This window comes from Macaca nemestrina, chromosome 7 (genome assembly GCF_043159975.1).
Source record: "Macaca nemestrina isolate mMacNem1 chromosome 7, mMacNem.hap1, whole genome shotgun sequence".
Taxonomy (NCBI): Eukaryota; Metazoa; Chordata; class Mammalia; order Primates; family Cercopithecidae; genus Macaca; species Macaca nemestrina.
This window is the reverse complement of record NC_092131.1, coordinates 791,502-813,947: the sequence shown is the minus strand read 5'-3', so window position 1 is coordinate 813,947 and position 22,446 is coordinate 791,502. Positions and strand designations below refer to the sequence as shown.

At 41.3% G+C, this 22,446-nt stretch overlaps 1 gene segment (V, D, J or C); it reads right to left on the bottom strand.

Moving 5' to 3' along the window:
• Positions 1 to 14,608: 14,608 nt before the first annotated feature.
• Positions 14,609 to 15,815, bottom strand: LOC139364038 (immunoglobulin heavy variable 4-59-like). The segment is given in 2 exon segments: positions 14,609 to 15,629; positions 15,713 to 15,815. Coding segments are annotated over 2 exon segments (576 nt in total).
• Positions 15,816 to 22,446: the final 6,631 nt, after the last annotated feature.

Here is a 22,446-nt window from a genome sequence, read left to right as displayed (position 1 = left end):
AATGACATAGCTGCATCAGCTCCATTCTGGCCTCTGCCATGTGACAGTTTTGTGTGAATTTTCTTTCTACTCTCTCAGGACTTTTTTTCTCTCTCATCTTCGAACTCCATTCTCCTTTTAATTCTCAGTTTGTTGAAAAGATTCATATTTAGCTAAGAACATTAAAAACTTCGGAAAAAAATTTCATCTTAAACTCAACAAATTTAATTACCTGTCTTCACGGATGCCCATCTGTTCTTTTCTCATTTTCCTATGGGAAATTGAGATAAATTTTTATTTACAGGGAATAATTCATAGGCTTGTAGACATCTATGTGGGTGTGTACAGGATTGCTAGGATATGCTCATACACAGAACAGAAGAAATAATTCTATTTCATGGAAACAAAACCAAAGAGCTTCTGAATTGGTAGGTATTCTTTGCCACAAATGTGTCAGGTCACTAGATCATGTTATGATGCTGGAGGTAACACTTCCCAGCATTGTCCTGGAGACAAAATGCAAAAGAGTAAAGATTCAAGTGAGATTCCTTTGAAAAATACAAGTAACGTACAGACCAAAACAAATGAATCGTTATGTAAAGAGTGCTGATGAAATGAAACAATAAATTCCATGTTGAGGTGACAGGGAAGTTCCATCTGACAGCTCATTTTCACCTTTGTGAGTACTGAGTGCTCCCTGCACCCAGCTCCTACCCTCAAGCGAGGTTTCTGTCTGAGCTCTGTGAGTGAGCTGGAGTCATTGTGAGCCATTCAAGAAATAGTTGATTCCACTTCTTCAAACGGGAGTTTAAACAATCAACTCCTCAGCTTACCCAGTCCATTTTTGTAACTGTGCGTGACCCTTGGGAATGCCCTCACCATTTCTTTCATAATGGGAGTTCACTGTGCCATGAAGGTAACAGGAAGAAGTGTAAGTTTAACGTCTGGGTACATAAACCGCTGAATTATCAAAGCCCGGAGCCAATCACATTCTGTCATCTTGCTTAATTAGTTGTGAATTTGTTTTCAGTTGTTTAGTTCAAGTTCCCATACTCACTTTCTGATAAAATAGTCATATATGATAATCTTGAGATATTAAAATGAAAAACAATCACTAATTTCAAAACGAACCCGACTTCCAGAAGAGATGAAAATTCTTTTGTGGTGAAGGGTGTGAAGGGTGGAGACATGGTTGAATACTGAGGTTGTGTTCACAATTGTATTATTTTAATTAGGGAACTTCTGTACATCCCTTATACTTATTAGAAACTCCCATTGAGAACCTTGATGTAATGTAATTAGTTGATGGGTCACACAAAATCAATGAAGGTGAAGGTTACTGAGCAGGACTTGCTATTGCAACTTTAGCTTTCCTTTAGAACACATTCTTCTACCTGATGTGAAATTAGCCCAGGTGCACTGATGAGCCTTTTACAGTTAACCAAAGACCAGGAAATGGCACTCATGTGTGTGGAGCAGGGCATGGCTCTGGGATGCTTTGCAAACAAAGTGGCTTCTCACATCTTTTGGAAAACCCATCAAAATGGGCAAGTTATGGATCTCTTAGGAGCACCCATCTATCCCACATTCATGGCTAATATAAAAGTGGAAATTGACTTTACATTTTGACATGTTTTTGCAATGGCTCGTACCTGTTGTTCCTTTCCATGTTTAGTGCTTCCTTTAGGATCTCTTGTAGGGCAGGCCTGATGGTGACACAATCTCTAAGCATTTGCTTGTCTGTAAAGAATTTTATTTCTCCTTCACTTATGAAACTTAGTTTGGTTGGATATGAAATTCTGGGTTGAAAATCCTTTTCTTTGAGAATGTTGAATATTGGCCCCCAATATGTTCTGACTTGGCGAGTTTCTGCCGAGAGATCTGCTGTTAGTCTGATGGGCTTCCCTTTATGTGTAACCCGACCTTTCTCTCTGGCTGCCCTTAACATTTTTTCCTTCATTTCAACTTTGGTGAATCTGACAATTATGTGTCTTGGAGTTGTTCTTCTCGAGGAGTATCGTTGTGGCGTTGTTCCATTGCACATACATTGTACAATGGAACATTATGGCATACTTGAACAATTCAAGTATGAATTGTTTTATTCTAAACATCACTCTTCCTTAAATAAAGTCATTTTTATTTCAGGTTAAATGTTATCATACAAGATTCTTTCTCATATAATTTTTTTTAACTTTCCTTATCGAAAATATTTCTCTATTTCTGTAACTTTCTTTAAATCTCTCTTATTTACTGGTTATGTTTATGATGTTTTATAAGAAATCTTTGAATTAAAGAAGTTCTTTTTGTAAGAACAAACTTTTATAAAAAATAAGTTTTTATAGTATATATTTTTTAAAACAATTAGTAATGACTTAAACATTTAGTCAATATTTATTACTTAATTAAACTTTACATTTTTAAATTGTAGAACAAGTTTATGCAAAAGGTTTACTTTATTACATTTACCTAGTTTCTTTTTAAGGAGTTTATCTAGATTATTTACGAAAGCTATAATACTCACACTTTAAAGTCTTTTCCTTGTTAACCATGTTATAACCCATGAATTTCATGTATTTACCTAAGTAAAAATCTTATGTTTAATTAAATGATTATTTTTCTAATAACTATTTACCTGTTTTTTATTAAAACAACAATATTAAACATATTATTTGCCAAATAACAAAAATCATTCTGGCTTTAACTAGGTTTATAATTTTATAATCTTTATAAAAAATTTGCACACCATATAATATCTAGCTGGGATTTTAAATGGAAAATCACTTGATCAATTAATATAAACAATAAGGTAAACTGATAATTCTGAAAATATCTATAATTTTGCTTTCACAATGATTTTAAAGCCAGCTCATTTATTAACTATTAATTTATGTCACAGGTACTTAAAATGTATTTAGGGCTCCTTTATTTAAAAATAGTTACTTATTTTAAAGGCAATTTTGTACCTTGTAGCCACAACGCATAACGACATATATATACATACATATTAACACATACATACCAGCACACATTCACACTAATACAAAGATACTAGAGCTTTTACTTCAAAACTCCAGCTATGGAATATTAATAAAAACTCAGCAGTTGTTTTTAAAAAGGGGTAAGACGTAAACAGTGGTTGTTAATTTAAAACCAGTAGAAATGCCCTATAAACTGGAAAACAAAATAATCTAAAGCAAAAAACATATCCTCATCTTTCTTTATAAACTTCACAAAAATTTCATTATACTCTCTTACTATTCTAATGTTGAGAAACCTTAATTCACAGTGTGAAACCTCGGATTACTTAATATGACATGGCTTTGAGATTTTAAATTACTGAAGATAATTATGAGATTCTATTTACCAAATTAATATTTGTAAAGCAATGTAAACTTTAAAGCTGACTTTAATAAAAGATGCATATTTTCTTTACAAAGTGTTTCATTAAACAGACTTCACTTGATTGGTGGTCTTTGAAACCCAGCTTGATTAGATTATTGGCCTTAGAGTGGAGCCATTTAAGAAAAAGGGACAAGAAAGGATGCAGTTTTTAGTGCATTAACTGCAATTGTGTATGCAAATGTGCAAAGAAATGAGTAGCCTTCTATAGTAATGACCATTTCCTGTAAACTGTCCTCAGCCACCCCTAACATAGCTTTCAAAGCCACCCTAACATCGCAGCTTTCACTCACTTGTGCACACACCAAGAATAAATCCTCTCACAATACTATGTAATTCTGGCAGCCTCCAAAGCCAAAAACATTACATAATACAAGAAAGCAGAGTTTTATACTTGAGAAAAATCTGCCAATGATTGAATCCACAAAGGAAGCAGGAAAACTCCCAACAGCTTAGTGTCCAGATCCAAAAGGAACCCTCATCCTCCTCCCTGCCCCAACCCAGGGACCTGATGTGGAGCTGCCTCCTAAGGGAGCAGTGTTGTCCTCAGTGCCTCCGGCCACCCCTCCCCCCCACCACCGTGTCCTCAGTGTTCCCTGGTGTTCTGAGCACCCCGTGGTGTCCTAAGCTCCCCCTGGTGTCCTGAGAGCCCCCTGGTGTCCTGAGCACACCCTGGTGTTCTGAGTCCCCTGGTGTCCTGAGCACCTCCTGGAGGTCCTGAGAATCCCCTGGTGACCTGAGCCCTCCCTGGTGGTTTGGAGAGCCCCCAGGTGTCCTGAGTGTCCCCTAATGTCCTGAGCACCTCCTGGAGGTCCTGAGAATACCCTGGTGACCTGAGCCCTCCCTGGTGGTTTGGAGAGCCCCCAGGTGTCCTCAGTACCCCCTAATATCCTGAGCACCTCCTGGTGTGCTGAGTGCCCCCTGGTGGTTCTGAGTGTCTTCTGATGTCTTGCGTGCCCCCTGGTCATTTGGAGCGCCCCTGGTGTCCTGGGTGCCCCCTGGTGGTTTTGAGCGCCCCCTGATGTCCCGAGCACCCCCTGATGTCCTGACTGATCCCTGGCTGTTCTGAGGACCCCCTAGTGTCCTGAGCTCCCCCTGGTGTCCTGAGTGCTCCCTAGTGGTTCTGAGCCCCTAATGTCCTGAGCACCTCCCGGTGATTCTAAGCGCCCCCTGGTGTCCTGAGCGTCCCCTGGTGGTTTTGAGTGTCCCCTGGTGTTCTGAGCGCCCCCTGGGGGTTCTGAGCACCCCATGGTGTCCTGAGAGCTCCCTGGTTTCCTGAGCAACCCCTGGTGATGCTCAGCAGCATCTACCATGCTGTCCCCTCCTGTTTCCCTGCAGGGAGGTTTGGGTCTGCTCTCACGTAGATGTTTCTTCACTGTGTCCCTCACAGTAATACAGAGACTTTTCCTGAGCTCTCAGGGGAATCATCTTTTTTTTTTTTTTTTTTTTTTTTTTTTTTTTTTTTTTTTAATACATTATGTTGTAGGGTATATGTGCAGAATGTGCAGGTTTGTTACATACATGTACATGTGCCATGTTGGTGTGCTGCACCCATTAACTCGTCATTTACATTAGGTATATTTCCTAATGTTATCCCCCCCTCCCCCCACCCCACAATAGGCCCTGGTGTGTGATATTCCCCTTCCTGTGTCCAAGTGATCTCACTGTTCAATTCCCACCTATGAGTGAGAACATGCAGTGTATGATTTTCTGTTCTTGCAATAGTTTGCTGAGAATGATGGTTTCCAGCTGCATCCATGTCCCTACAAAGGACATGAACTCATCCTGTTTTATGGCTGCATAGTATTCCATGGTATATATGTACCACGTTTTCTTAATCCAGTCTGTCATTGATGGACATTTGGGTTGATTCCAAGTCTTTGCTATTGTGAATAGTGCCGCAATAAACATATGTGTGCATGTGTCTTTATAGGAGCATGATTTATAATCCTTTGGGTATATCCCCAGTAATGGGATGGCTGGGTCAAATGGTATTTCTAGTTCTAGATCCTTGAGGAATTGCCACACTGTCTTCCACAATGGTTTAACTAGTTTACAGTCCCACCAACAGTGTAAAAGCATTCCTATTTCTCCACTTCCTCTCCAGCACCTGTTATTTCCAGACTTTTTAATGATTGCCATTCTAACTGGTGTGAGATGGTATCTCGTTGTGGTTTCGATTTGCATTTATCTGATGGTAGTGATGATGAGCATTTTTTCAGGTGTCTTTTGGCTGCATAAATATCTTCTTTTGAGAAGTGTCTGTTCATATCCTTTGCCCACTTTTTGATGGGTTTGTTTTTTTCTTGTAAATTTGTTTGAGTTCTTTGTAGGTTCTGGATATCAGTCCTTTATCAGATGAGTAGATTGCAAATTTTTCTCCCATTCTGTAGGTTACCTGTTCACTCTGATGGTAGTTTCTTTTGCTGTGCAGAAGCTCTTTAGTTTAATGAGATCCCATTTGTCAATTTTGGCTTTTGTTGCCTTTGCTTTTGGTGTTTTAGACATGAAGTCCCTGCCCATGCCTATGTCCTGAGTGGTATTGTCTAGGTTTTCTTCTAGGGTTTTTATGGTTTTAGATCTAACATTTAAGTCTCTAATCCATCTTGAATTAATTTTTTGTATAAGGAGTAACGAAGGCATCCCATTTTGGCTTTCTACTTATGGTTGCCAGTTTTCCCAGCACCATTTCTTAAATAGGGAATCCTTTCCCCATTTCTTGTTTCTGTCTGGTTTGTCAAAGATCAGATGGTTGTAGATGTGTGGTATTATTTCTGAGGACTCTGTTCTGTTCCATTGGTCTATATATCTGTTTTGGTACCAGTACCACGCTGTTTTGGTTACTGTAGCTTTTTAGTATAGTTTGAAGTCAAGTAGCGTGATGCCTCCACTGTGTCCCTCACAGTAATGCAGGGGCTTTTCCTGAGCTCTCAGGTTAATCATCTTAAAAGAGATTTTCTCTTAAGAGCGTCTCTGAGGAATGTTAATCTTCTTTGTACTCAAGGAGAGTCTCATTGGGAACTTCCACTTAAATTACTTAGGTTATTACCCACACCAATTGCTCTCATGAAGACTGCTGGACCAAGCTTATGCTGTTTTCATTGAAAGTGAATCCAGAGGCTTTGCTGAAAGGTCTGAGAATTCTTGGTCTATAGTATTTCTCTGTGTGACTCCACCAGTTAACTTCACAGGGGACTTCTGCACACACAGAGGCAACAGCTGAGTCTGATCCATGGGGAATATGAATATTGAGAGTGATGACAAGAGAAGCTCAGATGAGCACAGACCCCATTGTGTGAACACAGAGGAAGAGGACAGATGTGGGGTGGCTCGTCACCAGGGCCTGCAGGAACAGGGGATGAGGTGCTTTTCATTTTCAGGGGAGGGACCTCATTTCCATGTCTTTCTCCCTGGGGACATGAGTGCACTAGTCATCAGGGCTCATCCCATCTCTGTCTCTGGATTCCAGAGAGGGCAGGGTCAATGGATTCCTGGGACTGGATTTTCAGGTTGATCTGCCCATTACTCTTTTTCTCATATGTGGACCCCGTTAGGGTATCTTTATAGTATCAATGTTTATCAACAGTACAGTAAAAATACATAAATAAAGCTTACCCAGAGGAAATGGAATCCTGCCTGTAGGCTGTGTAATTAGAGCTGTAAGCCCCTGTTGTCTACAATAAAGAAAAATCTTCAGTTAGAGTTTTAAAAATGATAATTTCTACAAATTGTCAGAGCTGGAGTCCATAATTACCTCTATCCTGAGCTCATTTTACCACACAACTTTTCAGTGTCCGATATATGTGCTTGTCTGAGGAAAATTCAATGTGGGGACATGTTTGCTTATCTGAGGGAAGAGTTCACATGAGGAAAGGTGTGCTTGTCTGAGGGAAGTGTTAACGTGAGGATGTGTGTGTTTGTCCAAGGGAAAGGTCCATGTGGGGACAGGTGTTTGTATTGACTGATAGTAAATGCCCATTCAGAGACAGTGTGTGCCTGAACTGAGCTAAAGTTTAAGGGAAATCTTTCTTGGCCAAGGGATGATGCGAATCATCTGGATTATTTGCTTGTCAGGAGGGAAACTTGACTGCACATGAACCTGATTAAAGTTTCATTGAATGGAAACTTGCGCATGGAGAAAGTTACTTCATTCTTTGTTGCCTGCATCTCATGCAATTCCCTCACCACACTGTGTAAAGTTATTAGATATTTTGCTTTTATACTCTCTGCATTTTACCCTCCGGTTCATGATGTGCTAAATAATTCTGTAAGTTGTATATATTTCGATTCACACTTTACATCATAAAATTGCGAGACTTAACAAATTGTGTCATGTGTTCACTACTGCAGGTCATAAAAACGTTTCGCTGTTTGTAAAAACTGCCTGTTTCTCATAATGCATACCCTGTCTCTAAATTTCTAGAAAACCTTCATATATTTATATGATCTACAGTTTTGTCTTTTACAAAATGTCAAATAAAAAGTACACAGCATATTTGAAATAACCTCACTGAAGAAAGTGGCACATAAAATTTCTCACCTAGATAACTGTGGAAATTAAGGTGCTTTGTAAATCAAAGTATAAAGAAACTGCATTTAAACACTGTATTCTAGTTGGGAAACATCCTTCAAACAGGGGTACAAGTTAACAATTCTAATACCACTGTGCAGATATCCTGAACTTGTACAGCTAATTAAATGAATGGCGTATGGTGGGAGGGGGTTTCTCACTTTGCAGTCGGTGGTTATGCACAGGAAAGGAAGGAGGGCTAGAAACATTCATGTGGCATCATAGTAGATTGTAGATTCCAGTGTTTTCTAAAGTTTGGTATAATAAAGGTACAGAAGATAAGCCACAGAAATAGTTCAGATGTGCATGTACACATGGGTTAATATACACTGCATATTTTCCAGGGCTGTTAGCTTAGAGATCCTAGAAACACTGACACCACATTAACAAAACACACCCAATATCACAATTTTGTATTTTAATGTAATTCTTTAATATGAGGAACCAGAAATCCTTGGAGAAATAACTGATTCTATGTATAGAGAAGATAGTAAAGAAAATGAGCTTGGAATTTCTTGTGAGACCAGGACAAAGGAACATGTTCAAAAACAAAAGGATGAGGTGTGCTGTGAGGAAACAGAATCCAAACTAAATGAGCTCACAGGACCTAAAAAAGCTGTGGTGATTTGAGCAATAAAATGAATAATGTAACATCAAATTTTCTCCATAGTGAAAAATAAATGTTAATGAACCGACACTATTTTTAACAGATAATTAAACTTTTAAAAGTTGAAAAAAAGACATTTTTCATGCAGAAGAATTTCAAACATCTTAAGTTAATAATCCTCCCATAAAGTAGGTGAAATTTAAAGAATTATGCTGTGATTGTGGCCAGAGATTAGAGACACAAGTTTTTCTGTTAGAGTTGATTTTGTAATTAGTTTCAGAAAAATACCAGAAGTATAATCTATGGAAAAATAAAATTACTTTATCCAAGTTTATACACACATGCACACACACACCTAAGTGTGTATATACATATATATATGTGTGTATATGAACATTTTTCTGCCACAGACCCTGATAAAGCAGTGAAAAGACAACTACAGACTTGGAGAATACACTTCTAAATCACATATTTGTCAAATGTCTTTATGTTAACTTGGTAGATGAATTTTATATTGGGTGTGTAAGGAAACATACAACTGATCAAAAGAAAACAGTTAAATCAATAATGAGCAGAATATCAAAATAGACACTTCATAATTATATAAAAATAATTAAATATAAAATTTTAATTAGAGATGTGCATTTAAACAACAATGGGATACCACTAATAATCTAATAGAATGGTTAAAATACATAATATTCATAGTGCCAAATGGCAATAAGAATGAGGAAGAACCGAGATCTATCATGCATTGCTGGCATGAGCCCCAAATCATAACTGCACACTATGAAAAACATTAAAACATTTTGATATTTCATATAACGGAGGTAAATGGAGAGATAACATGTGATCTCGCAGCTGTGTTCCAAAATATTTACAACACGGATTCAAAAACTCATGCTCACACTAATATCTTCAGAGCAATTCCTGTATCAGTTTTATTAATTTGATTGTTTTCTACTCCTTGAATTTCGCTTACAGAGTAAATATTGTACGGAAAATTTCTCAAATAATTAGAGTGCATACACATTTCTCTTATTCCTTTTCTTCAATGACTTAACCTCACTTTCTAAGAAAGTCTACAATCAAATAATCCCTGTCATCTCCTCATGCCCAGCACAACTGCCCCCTCCCTCAGGCCCTCAGACTCTCTCAGGCTGTGGGTTTCCACACTGTGTGTCATGCAGAGTAATACAGGGCCGTGTTCCCAGATCTCCGGCTGCTCAGCTCCGTGTCGGCTGCGCTCTTGGACGTCCCCTGGTCATAGTGAGTCTGCCCTTAAACTTCTGCGTGTAGACTCTGTTACCATTGCTAGGGTTGTTCCATCCCATCCACTTAAGCCCTTCTCCAGGGGCCTGTTGCGCCCAGTGTATGCTGTAGCTTGTGATGATGAACCCAGAAAAATTACAGGAGACCTTCACTGAGGCCCAGGCTTCCTCACCTCAGCCTCAGACTGCACCAGCTGCACCTGGGAGTGGGCACCTGTGGAGAGGACACAGAAGAGTGGATAAAATTCTTTTTTGACTGAAAAGAGTACCTCTGTCATCCCAGGGAATAGATGTTCCTTCACCTGTAGTTGCTGCCACCAGAAAAACGATCCTCCCGGCCCAGTCCATGGTGAGAAGCTGAGCTCTCAGGAGATTCTCTAGAGGAGGGATTGGTTGTTGGATGATGCTCTCAGGGCACAGAAATCCAGTGGATATCAGGTTATTTACTTCAGTGGATCTCAGCTTATTTGCATATTCATGAGGCAGAACATTTCGTAGCTCAGAGCCTTATCCATGATAAGAAAGGGAAGGTAAATGACACATTGGCCTTATGAGAGTGAGATGCAGATGGTCTGAGCCCTAATCCTGTTTGATGAAATGCATGTCTTGCTCCATTTATGAATGTTTGTGGACAGAGGTCCTTTCACTGAAGAATAAGCCCCCTCAGAGCACCCTCCTCATCGTGAACTTTCATTTTATAAGCATAGAGACCTCCTGGAAGATTTCTGGAACCATCGCTCTCCATGACACTGAGAAGAGGCCTTGACCCTATTCTGGACCTGTCAGGCACCGGCTCAGCTCACTGGTGATCTGAGACAGTGACTGCTGATCTCCTATATGAGTGTCCAGCAGGTCCCTCTGAGATCCGCTGGGTACTCCTGATCCAGTGTCTCTAGCACCTGCCCTGCATCTGATTCCCCAGCATCTTCAATGGAAGCACTCTTGGTTTAGAGATTTGCCCTGTGATATGTAATTAGAGCTGATTTTCTCATTGCAGGAACAATAGGAATCAGAAGTTGGAACAGTAGTTTGGAGTTCTTTATGAACTCACTGCTCCCAATATAATTATCAAGGAATTTGTGTTTTTAATAATTTTGGGTTAATTTTGAACTCCGTTTGTTAGTATTTTATGAAGTATTTACATACTTTAGTTCATATCCATAGATCCTCATTTTTACATATTGATTTCTGACTCGCTTGGTAAGTGCCCCATCCACACTCCAAGATCCACCACTGCCCTGTCACTCACACAATGTAGGCAACATTACTTAACACTGAAATCTGAATTTCTTATTCATAGAAATATAGTGGCTATCACAATTCTGTATCCATTGAATTAGTAAAACCATCCCTATTCTTCATATTCTCACTATTAAGATATTAATAATCCCAGAGGCCCACTGTAAAAATAGTTCTCATTGCCTTAAATTGTATGAATGGTTCAGATATCAGCAACTTGTTGAACTCGTATTTCAGCTTTTTTTTCTGTCAAAGGAAGATTCAGTCCTTCAGAGGAAACCTTCTCAGCAGCCTCCTGTGCAGCTGCTCCAGGGCTGGAACGTGTGTTGTGTGGCTCCTGAGCGACTCTCCAGCCCAGCCCTTGCCTTGCAAGGAGGTTCCAATTGGGGCTCACAAAACATTTACCCCCAGCTTCTCTAGCCCAACATGAAATGGCTTTGTTCTGGTTTAGAATACTCTTTCAGTGACACCATATGCTGCTGACACCATATCTTGAAACAATTGATTAGCCTTACTAAACCTGTTGAACTCTGCAGGGTGAACCAAAGCAAGGATTATATGATGAAGGAGGAAGCTCCTTCTCTGAAGCTCTGGATTCACTTCATAAGTGGATCCAAAATGAATACAGAAACTCACAGGAGTTTGGGGAGTGATGTGTTTCTTCAATGGGCTCCTGCAGTTGAATGTTGCACCTGAGAATACCAGCAGGTCCAGATACATTCAGATGACACCCCACTCCATATCCACTATTCCAATAACACACATTTTCCCTTCTTCCTATGTTGTAGCTTATAGGAAGTGCCACCTACACTGACACTAGGCCCATGTATCAGACTTTTTCCCCTAGAGATCTAAAGCAAACAGGATACAAGGGGAGACTTGGGAAGTGCATGTTTAGGGACTGGTTGAGAGAAGCTTGAACTAACATTATTTTGATGAATCATACATCAATAATAAAACTTTTCCAGTGGTCCAAATTTTCAAGGGGCTGCTTGAGTAAATAGTTTCTACCTCCCTTACCTGTGATTTCTGGCAGAATATATCAACTTCTAAAGCCCAGGGACCATTAAGAACAGAGACAGAAGTTTGAATACTACGAAGTTTTGAGAGACCCAAATTACTGCCTGGACTGATTGGTGAGGATGATCTCTATGAGCCTCATCTTTGAAGAGTATATGGTGGCTTCTGTATAATGAACAGGTAGCAACAAAGACAGTCAAGGAAAATGAAGGAGGAGGGGAACATGGTCCAAACAGAAGAACAACATAAAGATCTAGAAACTCATGTCAATGAAAACGAAGCATATGGATTACCTGGAAGAAAATTTAAAGTAAATGTTAGAAACATGTTCAATGAGCTAGTGGCATCATGCAAGAACAATGTGAGAATTTTAATAGAGATAAAACATTTAAAAGATGACTACACAAAAATATTGATGCTGAAGAATACAATAAGTCAGATAAAATTTTTAACAGAGGATTTTAGACCAGACTAGATCAAGTAATAGAAGAAACAGTAAACTCAAAACAAGATCACTTGAAATAGTAGAGACAGAGAAGAAAAACTTAAATGGAAGAAATAAAAAAGAGTTAAAGACTTATGAGTCAGGAAGCACAGTGAAAATGAAATTATGCATTGAGGAGTTATGCAAAGATAAGAAAAAAGGGTAGTGAAGGAAGAGGGTGAGAGAGAGACAGAGAGAGAGACAGAGAAAGAGAGACAGAGCAAGAAAGGCAGAAAGGTTTTTAAAGCAGTAATAGCATAGCAACTTTCTAAATCTGGAGAAGCAAATATTCGTCCACATCCATCAAGCTCTATACATATTAAATAAGGTAAATCAAATGAGAAAGATCAGAGATAGTTTGAAACCACATTGCTAAAGGAAAGGTTTTTGAAAACGGAAAGTAAAAGAGCAGATTTAGCAGATTTCTCAGCAGAAGATTTTCAGTTCCGAATGGAGAGGAATTATATTTGATAATGTATGGTTTATTGATAGAGATTATTTCTGAGAAATGTATTTCTAGTCAATGTCATCATTGTGCAAGCATCATAGGGAGAACTTACACAAACCTACAAGGAATATCCTACTACACATAGACTATGTGGAATAGCACAATGTTTCCAAACAAGTAACCTGTATAGCATGTTACTGCACCAAACACTGCAGGGAACTGAAATGCCGTGGTAAGTATCTCTCTATCTAAACACATCTAAATATGGAACATCCTTAGCGAAAATATGGTATTACAATGTTATGTGGCCACAAACATATATGTGGTCTATTGTTGACTGAAACACTGTTAGGTGGCGCATGACTGTATTCAAATTGCTGGGGGAAAAAGAATGAAAAACAAACAAAACTCTGCCAATCAAGAAACTTTACCATGTAAATCTTTTTGTAAAATAAAGGATACGTAAGACCTTTCCTAGAGAAGCAAAAACTAAAGGAATTCTTCAATGCTGGGCCTGCCTTAAATACCAAAGGGTCTCAACTAGGTCTGCAAAATAATGACATAGCTGCATCAGCTCCATTCTGGCCTCTGCCGTGTGACAGTTTTGTGTGAATTTTCTTTCTACTCTCTCAGGACTTTTTTTCTCTCTCATCTTCTAACTCCATTCTCCTTTTAATTCTCAGCTTGTTGAAAAGATTCATATTTAGCTAAGAACGTTAAAAACTTCGGAAAAAAATTTCATCTTAAATTCAACAAATTTAATTACCTGTCTTCACGGATGCCCATCTGTTCTTTTCTTGTTTTCCTATGGGATATGGCCCTTGTTTCTACTTCAGTCCAGTCCTTAATTCCATATGCATGAGGCATCCAACCATCACACACCCAGGAACATCTTGGAGGAAGGGACCCTACCATCTGCCTCATCAGCCTTCAGGTGCACAGCGGCCATTCCTTCAGCTGTTGTATGTGCTTTAGGGCTTTCCATTTAAAAGTGTATTTCACTATCCCCCAAATAAGGTTCCTGGACCTTAAAAAGTGATGTGGTGTTGGGGGCATTGACAGCCAAATTTCACTGAGCACCTCTTCTGCCCTTGGTAATTGAGGAAGACTGGGAAGAAGGGAACAAAACTCAGACTTCATGTAGCTCCTCATTTAGCAAGACATTCAGTGCAAATTTAGAAAGTTGAAGACATAGAGTAATGCTGGTGTGGTTTTCTGTGGCATACTAAGGAGACAGCAGAAGATGGTCAGTGGTCGGTCTCCATCCAGCTGGTACCCATTGTCCATTAGTTAGGTCGTCAGGAAAGATAAAAGACAACTTTTGTGACAAAGCCCCAGGGGCTTCATGAAAACACTTTGCCCAGAAATTGGTCAACAGGGACATGACAAGTTTTTACATCATGGGTATTATCTTTTGCCTACTTTATGTAGAAATCTGAGAGATGTGCCCAGCTTCAGGGGGCTGATTCTCCATCCAGGGGACAGCACTAACAGAGTTATGAGTTATGTGGTATTAGTCTGTCTGGGTCTTCCTAAGAAGACAACACGGAGTGGGTGGCTTAAACAACAAATATTGATTTTCTTACAATTCTGAAGTCTGAATGTAGAAGATCAAGGTGCTGGCAGGGTTGGTTCTTGGTGCGGCTTCTTCCTGGCATGCACTGGGGCACCTTCTAATACACTGCGTCTCCACATGGCCTCTTCTCTGCGTGCACGTGAAAAGTGAGTGGTCTCTGGTGTCTCTTCCTCTTCTTATAAAGACAGCACGTCTATTGCATTAGGTTCTCACACTTCTGACCACATTTAACCTTAATTGTATCATTAAAATTGCAATATAGATCCATTGAATTTAAGGTTTCAGCATATGAATTTTAAAGAGGGCACAATTCAATTGAAGACACAGACCAAGAGATGGTGAGAAGCATTAGAATATATATATTTTTAATCACTAAGGACTAATGGGCCATGCAGGAACTTGTAGGAAAGTTCCTAGTAATCAGTGAAACTTCAATTGTAAGAGGAAAATGTGCCTTCCTCCTTTCTTTTCTGGCAGAAGAATGTGAGGAAGCAGAACCACAGATATCAAAGAAAGAGGAGCCCTGGGGACAGCTGAGGTGCTGGTGAGGAGGGAGAGCACTGAGCAGATGAGGAAGCCCCGCCCTCCCTGCACCTGCTCCTGACCCGGCCTCCTGCTCTGTGGGCCCCGCGCGCCCCCTGCTGGTCCTGAGCGGCACCTGCGCCCGCCCCCTCCGCCTCCCTGCAGGGAGGTTTGTGTCTGGGCTCACACTCACCTCCCCTCACTGTGTCTCTCGCACAGTAATACACGGCCGTGTCCGCGGCGGTCACAGAGCTCAGCTTCAGGGAGAACTGGTTCTTGGACGTGTCTTTTGAAATGGTGACTCGACTCTTGAGGGAGGGGTTGTAGTTGGTGCTCCCACTACTACCACCGATATACCCAATCCACTCCAGCCCCTTCCCTGGGGGCTGGCGGATCCAGCTCCAGGAGTAACCGCTAATGGAGCCACCAGAGACAGCGCAGGTGAGGGACAGGGTCTCCGAAGGCTTCACCAGTCCTGGGCCCGACTCCTGCAGCTGCACCTGGGACAGGACCCCTGTGAACAGAGAGACCCACAGTGAGCCCTGGAATCAGAGACAGCCTCCCATATCGTCATATCTGCATCTCCGAGACACTCACATCTGGGAGCTGCCACCAGGAGGAGGAAGAACCACAGGTGCTTCATGTTCTTGCACAGGAGGTCCGTGACTCTCAGAGAACATTTCCCATGTGAGCTGGACCCTGAATTTAAGGAAATGTGTGGTGGTTTCCTGTGGGTGCCTAAGTGAGGATTTGCATGTGGGTGGTGCCTTTGTATGGAGAGGTGAAAAGGGATGAGGGAGGCCCCAGTCTTTGGGGCTCACCCTGAGAGGAGGATGCTGGCTGTGCCCTCTGAGAACTCAGGTCTCTTCCTGGGGCCTCCCCTCACCAAGCCCAGAGTCCTCTTCTTCCAGGTAGGGAGATGTGCTCAAGGAGCTGGTCTGGGAGATGAGTGTGATCATGGATCAAGGACAGATTTTGAAATAGGTTCAATGCTGTTCTACCCGTGAAGATTTATATGAAACCAAACAAACATCCAGGTTATCTAAATTGTCAAATCTCCATTCAAAACATTAGGGCAGCAGCTAAATATATTCATCATAGTGAATTTATTCAAACCTACATCCATGCCATGTTTATTGTAATTCAGAATATCCATCATGGTTAGAGGGAATATGTCTGTCCCACAAAGTGCGTCATAAAAAAAACAAAAATCTGAGACCTTCCCTTTTTTTTTTTTTTTTTTTTTTTTTGAGACGGAGTCTCGCTCTGTCGCCCAGGTTGGAGTGCAGTGGCCGGATCTCAGCTCACTGCAAGCTCCGCCTCCCGGGTTCACGCCATTCTCCTGCCTCAGCCTCCGGAGTAGCTGGGACTACAGGCGCCCGCCACCTCGCCCGGCTAGTTTTTTGTATTTTTTTTAGTAGAGACGGAGTTTCACCGGGTTAGCCAGGAGGGTCTCGATCTCCTGACCTCATGATCCGCCCGTCTCGGCCTCCCAAAGTGCTGGGATTTCAGGCTTGAGCCACCGCGCCCAGCCGAGACCTTCCCTTTTATGACCGTTTGAAATTTGGGATTCTGTCTGCAATCTCAGGAGAAGGTAGTGGGAGGTATCTCCAACCGTCTCAACGTGTGATGCTGAGAATGTGGCCTGACCTTTATACACTTCTGTGTGAATAGATGTAGATTGGGGATCACAGTGACAATTTCAGTCAAAAACGATAATAGGTCAGCACAGGAGCATAGTCTCATCATCAAGATTAGTGCAATTGCCTTTCCTGGGAACAAGAGAGGACATCTGTGAGCCCTCCCCTCTGAGAGCACAAGGAACTCTGGTTCTTCCCTGACAGGTCACACTTCTAAAACTTGGCTGGACAATGACACTCAAGCCCAGAGTCCTCACCCACATATTTATCGTGTCAGGGGCACCTGTGTCTGAAAGACTTTCTCCTTCATTGAATTGCATGAACGTACCTTAGAGTTTGCGGTATTTCAACTTGAGTACTTGACATTAGTTTGGTGAACTATATAATAAATAATCTATCTCCATGGATGTGGGTAACCGGAGAGTCATCAGAAGTTGGGTGTGTTTTAACATCAGGACAAACCTGGGCTCTCTTGTTAGGACTGAACAAGTGAGCTGACCTGTGGAACAAGAGAGGGAAAGAGACAGACCCAACATCCAGAGCCAGGTGAGCTCCTGACCTACCAGGTGGTCTCTGGACATTTTTTTAAAAAAGATTCAGAAAGACCTTCCCCACCTTCAGGAGAATTATGAACATTGAGGGAAATTGAGATAAGTTTTTATTTACAGAGAATAATTCATAGGCTTGTAGACATCTATGTGGGTGTGTACAGGATTGCTAGGATACGCTCATACACAGAACAGAAGAAATAATTCTATTTCATGGAAACAAAACCAAAGAGCTTCTGAATTGGTAGGTATTCTTTGCTGCAAATGTGTCAGGTCACTAGATCATGTTATGATGCTGGAAGTAACACTTCCCAACCTTGTCCTGGAGACAAAATGCAAAAGAGTAAAGATTCAAGTGAGATTCCTTTGAAAAATACAAGTAAAGGACAGACCAAAACAAATGATCCGTGATGTAAAGAGTCCAAATGAAATGAAACAATAAATTCTATGTTGAGGTGACAGGGAAGTTCCATCTGACAGCTCATTTTCACCTTTATGGATAGAGAGTGCCCTGTGCAGCCCAGCTCCCACCCTGAAGGGAGGTTTCTGTCTGAACTCTGTGAGTGAGCTGGAGTCATTGTGAGCCATTCAGAAAAGTAGTTGATTCTACTTCTTCAAACAGAAATTTAAACAATCAACTCCTCACCTTTCCCAGTCTATTTTTGTAACTATGCATGACCCTTGGGAATGCCCTCACCATTTCTTTCATAATGGGAGTTGACTGTGCAGGTTAAAGGAAGATGTGTAAATTTAAAGTCTGGGTACATAGACTGCTGAATTATCAAAGACTGGAGCCTATCACCTTCTGTCATCTTGCTTAATTAGTTGTGAATTTGTTTTCAGTTGTTTAGTTCAAGTTCCCATAACTCACTTTCTGATAAAATAGTCACATACGATAATCTTGAGATATTAAAATGAAAAAAATCACTAATTTCAAAATGAACCCGACTTCCAGGAGAGATGAAAATTCCTTTGTGGTGAAGGGTGTGAACGGTGGATACATGGTTGAATACTGAGGTTGTGTTCACAATTGTATTATTTTAATCAGGGAACTTCCGTACATCCCTTATACTTATTAGAAACTCCCATTGAGAACCTTGATCTAACGCAATTAGTTGATGGGTCACAAAAAAAAAAAAAAAAAAAAAAAAAAAAAGAAGCTGAAGGTTATTGAGCAGGATTTGGTATTACAACTTTAGCTTTCCTTTAGAACACATTTCTCTACCTGATGTGAAATTAGCCCAGGTGCACTGATGAGCGTTTTACAGTTAACCAAAGACCAGGAAATAGGCACTCGTGTGTGGAGCAGGGCATGGCTTTGGGATGCTTTGCAAACAAAGTGGCTTCTCACGTCTTCTGGAAAACCCATCAAAATGGGCAAGGTGGGGATCACTTAGGCGCACCCATCTATACCACATTCATGGCTAATATAACAGTGGAAGTTGATGCAAAATGAGATCATATGGAAGATAAAGAAAGTGCTGCACCACTGCCTCAGCTCAGCACAGCTACCTCTTCCCTCAGGGCTTCTGACTCTCTCAGGATGTGGGTGTCCACACTGTGTCTCTCGTACAGTAATGCACGGCCGTGTCCTCAGCCTTTAGGCTGCTGATCTGCAGATGCACTGTGCTGACAGAGGTGTCCATGGAGAAGACAAACCATCCTGTTTAGCCCTGGGCATACGTTGGGTTCCCAGTGTTGGTGTTCATCCATCCCATCCACTCAAGCCCTTCTCCAGGGACCGGTCTCACCCAATTCATACCATAGGTGGTAAAGCTGTAACCAGAAGCCTTGCAGAAGACCTTCCCTGAGGCCACAGGCTGCTTCACCTCAGGCCCAAACTGCACCAGCTGCACCTGGGAGTGGGCACCGGTGGAGAGGACACAGGATTGCGGGAAGTCTCACTTGACTGGCCTGGTTTCTCTGTCAGCCCTGGGACTGGGGAGCCCCTTAACTTTTGCTGCTGCCACCAAGAAGAGGATCCTGTGGGTCCTGTCCATGGTAGGGTGTGGTCACAAGGAGGGGTGTGGTTGTTGGGTGATGCTCTCAGGGCACAGAGTTCTCTGTATTAACCTCAGTGATTTGCATATTTCATGAATGATGCTATTTAATAGCCCAGTTCCTGACCCAGTATGAGAAAGAGCAAGTACATGACACATGGACGACACAGTTGCAGAAGCTGAGGGTTCAAACCGTAATCCTGTTAGAGGCCATGTGTCCCCTACACATCCCTGAACTCTGTGTTGACAGAGCTTCCCCCACTGGAGAACAAGCTCCCCCATGACACGCACCTCACTTTGAATCCACATTTGAATGAATCAGGGGCAACTTGAACCATTTCTAGACCTTAATATGTGAATGCGTTATTTTGGGAATGAGTGTGTTTGTCCAAAAATTGCACTGATTTAAAAGAAAGGAGCTCTTCCTGACCTCCAGCTGCTTACTATTAAGATAACTAGCAGAGCTGGAAATCCCCATTGTGAAAGTGGTTCTCATTACAACATCCAGTTTGATAAACGCTCACAATCGAATGGAATATTTATACAAACATCAGAAGTCCTTGTGAAATACTTATATTAGATATTTTTAAAGGAAGTCCGGGGCCCTGAGAGCAACCCCTCTCCAGCCTGCGGTGCACCTGCTCTGGGGCAGGAGCCTGTGCTGGGTTTATCCTGAGTGCCCCCTGCAGCCCAGTCCCTACCCAGCAGGAGCGTTTCTGTCTGAGCTTACAGAGTATATTCCTACCAGTGTCTCTAGCCCGGTATAAAGTGGCTGTGCCCTGCCTCAGAATTCTCCTTTAGTGACACAACATGCTTCTCACACCATCTTTTGAAATACTGAATTGGCCTTAGGAAACCCAGAGAACTGTACAGGGAGGCCCGAAGAAAAGATCTCATGCATCACTGAGGAGCCCTTTCCTGGAGCTCCAGAGGCACTGAATCGTTTGACATATGGTGAACCCAAAAACTCTTCAGGGATTTGGGGGGGGACTCTTATTTTCTTTAGGGTCCTGCAGTTGATTATTGCACCTGAGAATACCTGCAGGTGCAGTTGCACGTGGACAGAAGTCCAATTCAACTCTAGTATTCAAATAACACACACATACACACACACACACACACACACACTCTGTGGCTAATTTTAACATTAATCGGCCCACTTTTTTCCTTTCTTTTCTGGTATCCATGTCAAGGAAAGCACTCCCTACACTGGCACTAAGGATGGTATGTGTCTACTTTCTGCAAACAGAAGAAAACAGAATACAAGTAGACACTGGAGAAGTACATGCACATTGAATTCAGCTGTTCTCACTTTGAAACCCTGCAGACGTGCCATGAAAAGTAAATGTGAGGCTAATGAGGGTGACATCATTTCCTTGGTGCTGAAGTTGCTGTTGTCAGAGCCTTCAAATTGCTCTATTTTCCTGAACATTTTTTATCCTATTTTCCTCCTCAGATAGAGTTTGTGCATTGCCACACTCGCATATTTAATCCATATTGACTAAACTGGTGAGACGTAATGTGTGGAACACGGAAGCATTACATGTTCTTACAGATGCATCTTAATACTCTGGTGATCTTCTTTCTCTGGATTGTGCCCGATACAGGAAGTCTCCAGGTGTGAAGCTGATTTTTGCTCTTTTCTTGATGGAACATCACAGGAAAATTTTCGTAAATGTGCCCCTTTTGGCTAATTGTAGCCATTTTCATGATAAAGGAAGCCTGGAGGTATGGGCTTGTAATGGGAATGGATTACCTTTCCCCACATACATAAGGATGTAAAAATGGGTTTTCTGCCTGAAGAAGGTGTCGGTGTTTTATCAGAGATTTGGTCTCCTGGTAATACAGCCATGCAGGCATCTAGGTGGATTCTCACCCTGAGAACCTGGAGGTTCCTGGAGGAAAGGGCCATAAGAGTGTGTGTGGGGGGGGGGTGGGGCCCCCAGGATCTCTCACCCTCATGCTACTCCAGACATAGTCTTTATGTTTATTTAGTTCAGATTTTCATATAACAAATCACACAGCCAGGCTCATTTAAATTATCCATATTCAGGCCATATGGGACCAGCAGCTGACTATAATAATTACATTGAACTCAGACAAATCTGGTCCTAATCCAATGTTTACCGTAGCTCAGAACACCTATAATGACTCACTTAACTTGCAGACTATTTCTTCCTTGAAAGAACGGTAAGGGTTGCTGTGGAGCCTCTGCGGGATTGGATTTTTTTGAATCAGCCTGTCATGCAGGGTATTCTGAGTGATGTAGACCTTTTCACTTAGATGGCAATTATTCCAAATGATATGGAAATGGCTGGCAGCCCTCAATTCAGTTAATTCCTTTGGTTCACCTGAGTGTCTACAAGTATCTGATGAACCTCAGAACTCTTCTTCATGGATGACTCTGAAGATTGTCAATCAACTCAGTGCTACAGACAGGCAGATAATGGAGGATGCTCAGTCCACTGCCACTGTGAGCATTTACGTAAATTCCATGTGTGCTATTGTGAATAGTGCTGCAGTGAAACTACATGTTTATATTCCTCTAGGTGTCTGTCCGGCTGTGGGATTGTTGGGTCGAAAGAAAGTTCGGTTTTAGGTTATTGGAGGGATCACCACACTGCTTTCCATCATGGTTGAACTAATTTGTATTCCCACCAAAAGTGTATAAATGTTCCCTTTTTCTTGCAACCTTAGCAGCATCTGTTACTACTTTTTTTAAGATTAGCCATTTTGACTGCTGTGAGATGGTACCTCACTGTAGTTTTAATATGTATTTCTCCAATGATAGTGATATTCAGCATGTTTTTCTATGTTATTTCGCCACATGTAGGCCTTTTTGTAAGTGTCTTTTCATGTCCTTTGACCACTTTTTCTTTCTTGTATGTTTGTTTAATTCCATGTGTATTATAAATGTTAGACCTTTGTCAGATGTATAGGTGGCAAATACTTTACTTCCCATTCTACAGGTTGCCTGTTTACTCTGTTGATAGTATATCTTGCTATGCAGAAGCTCTTTAGTTTACTTAGGTCCCATTTGTCAATTTTCGATTTTGTTAAAATTGCTTCTATCATTTTCAGAATAAAGTCTTTGCCAGTTCTTATGTACTAAATTGTATTGCCTAGGGTATTATCCAGAGTTT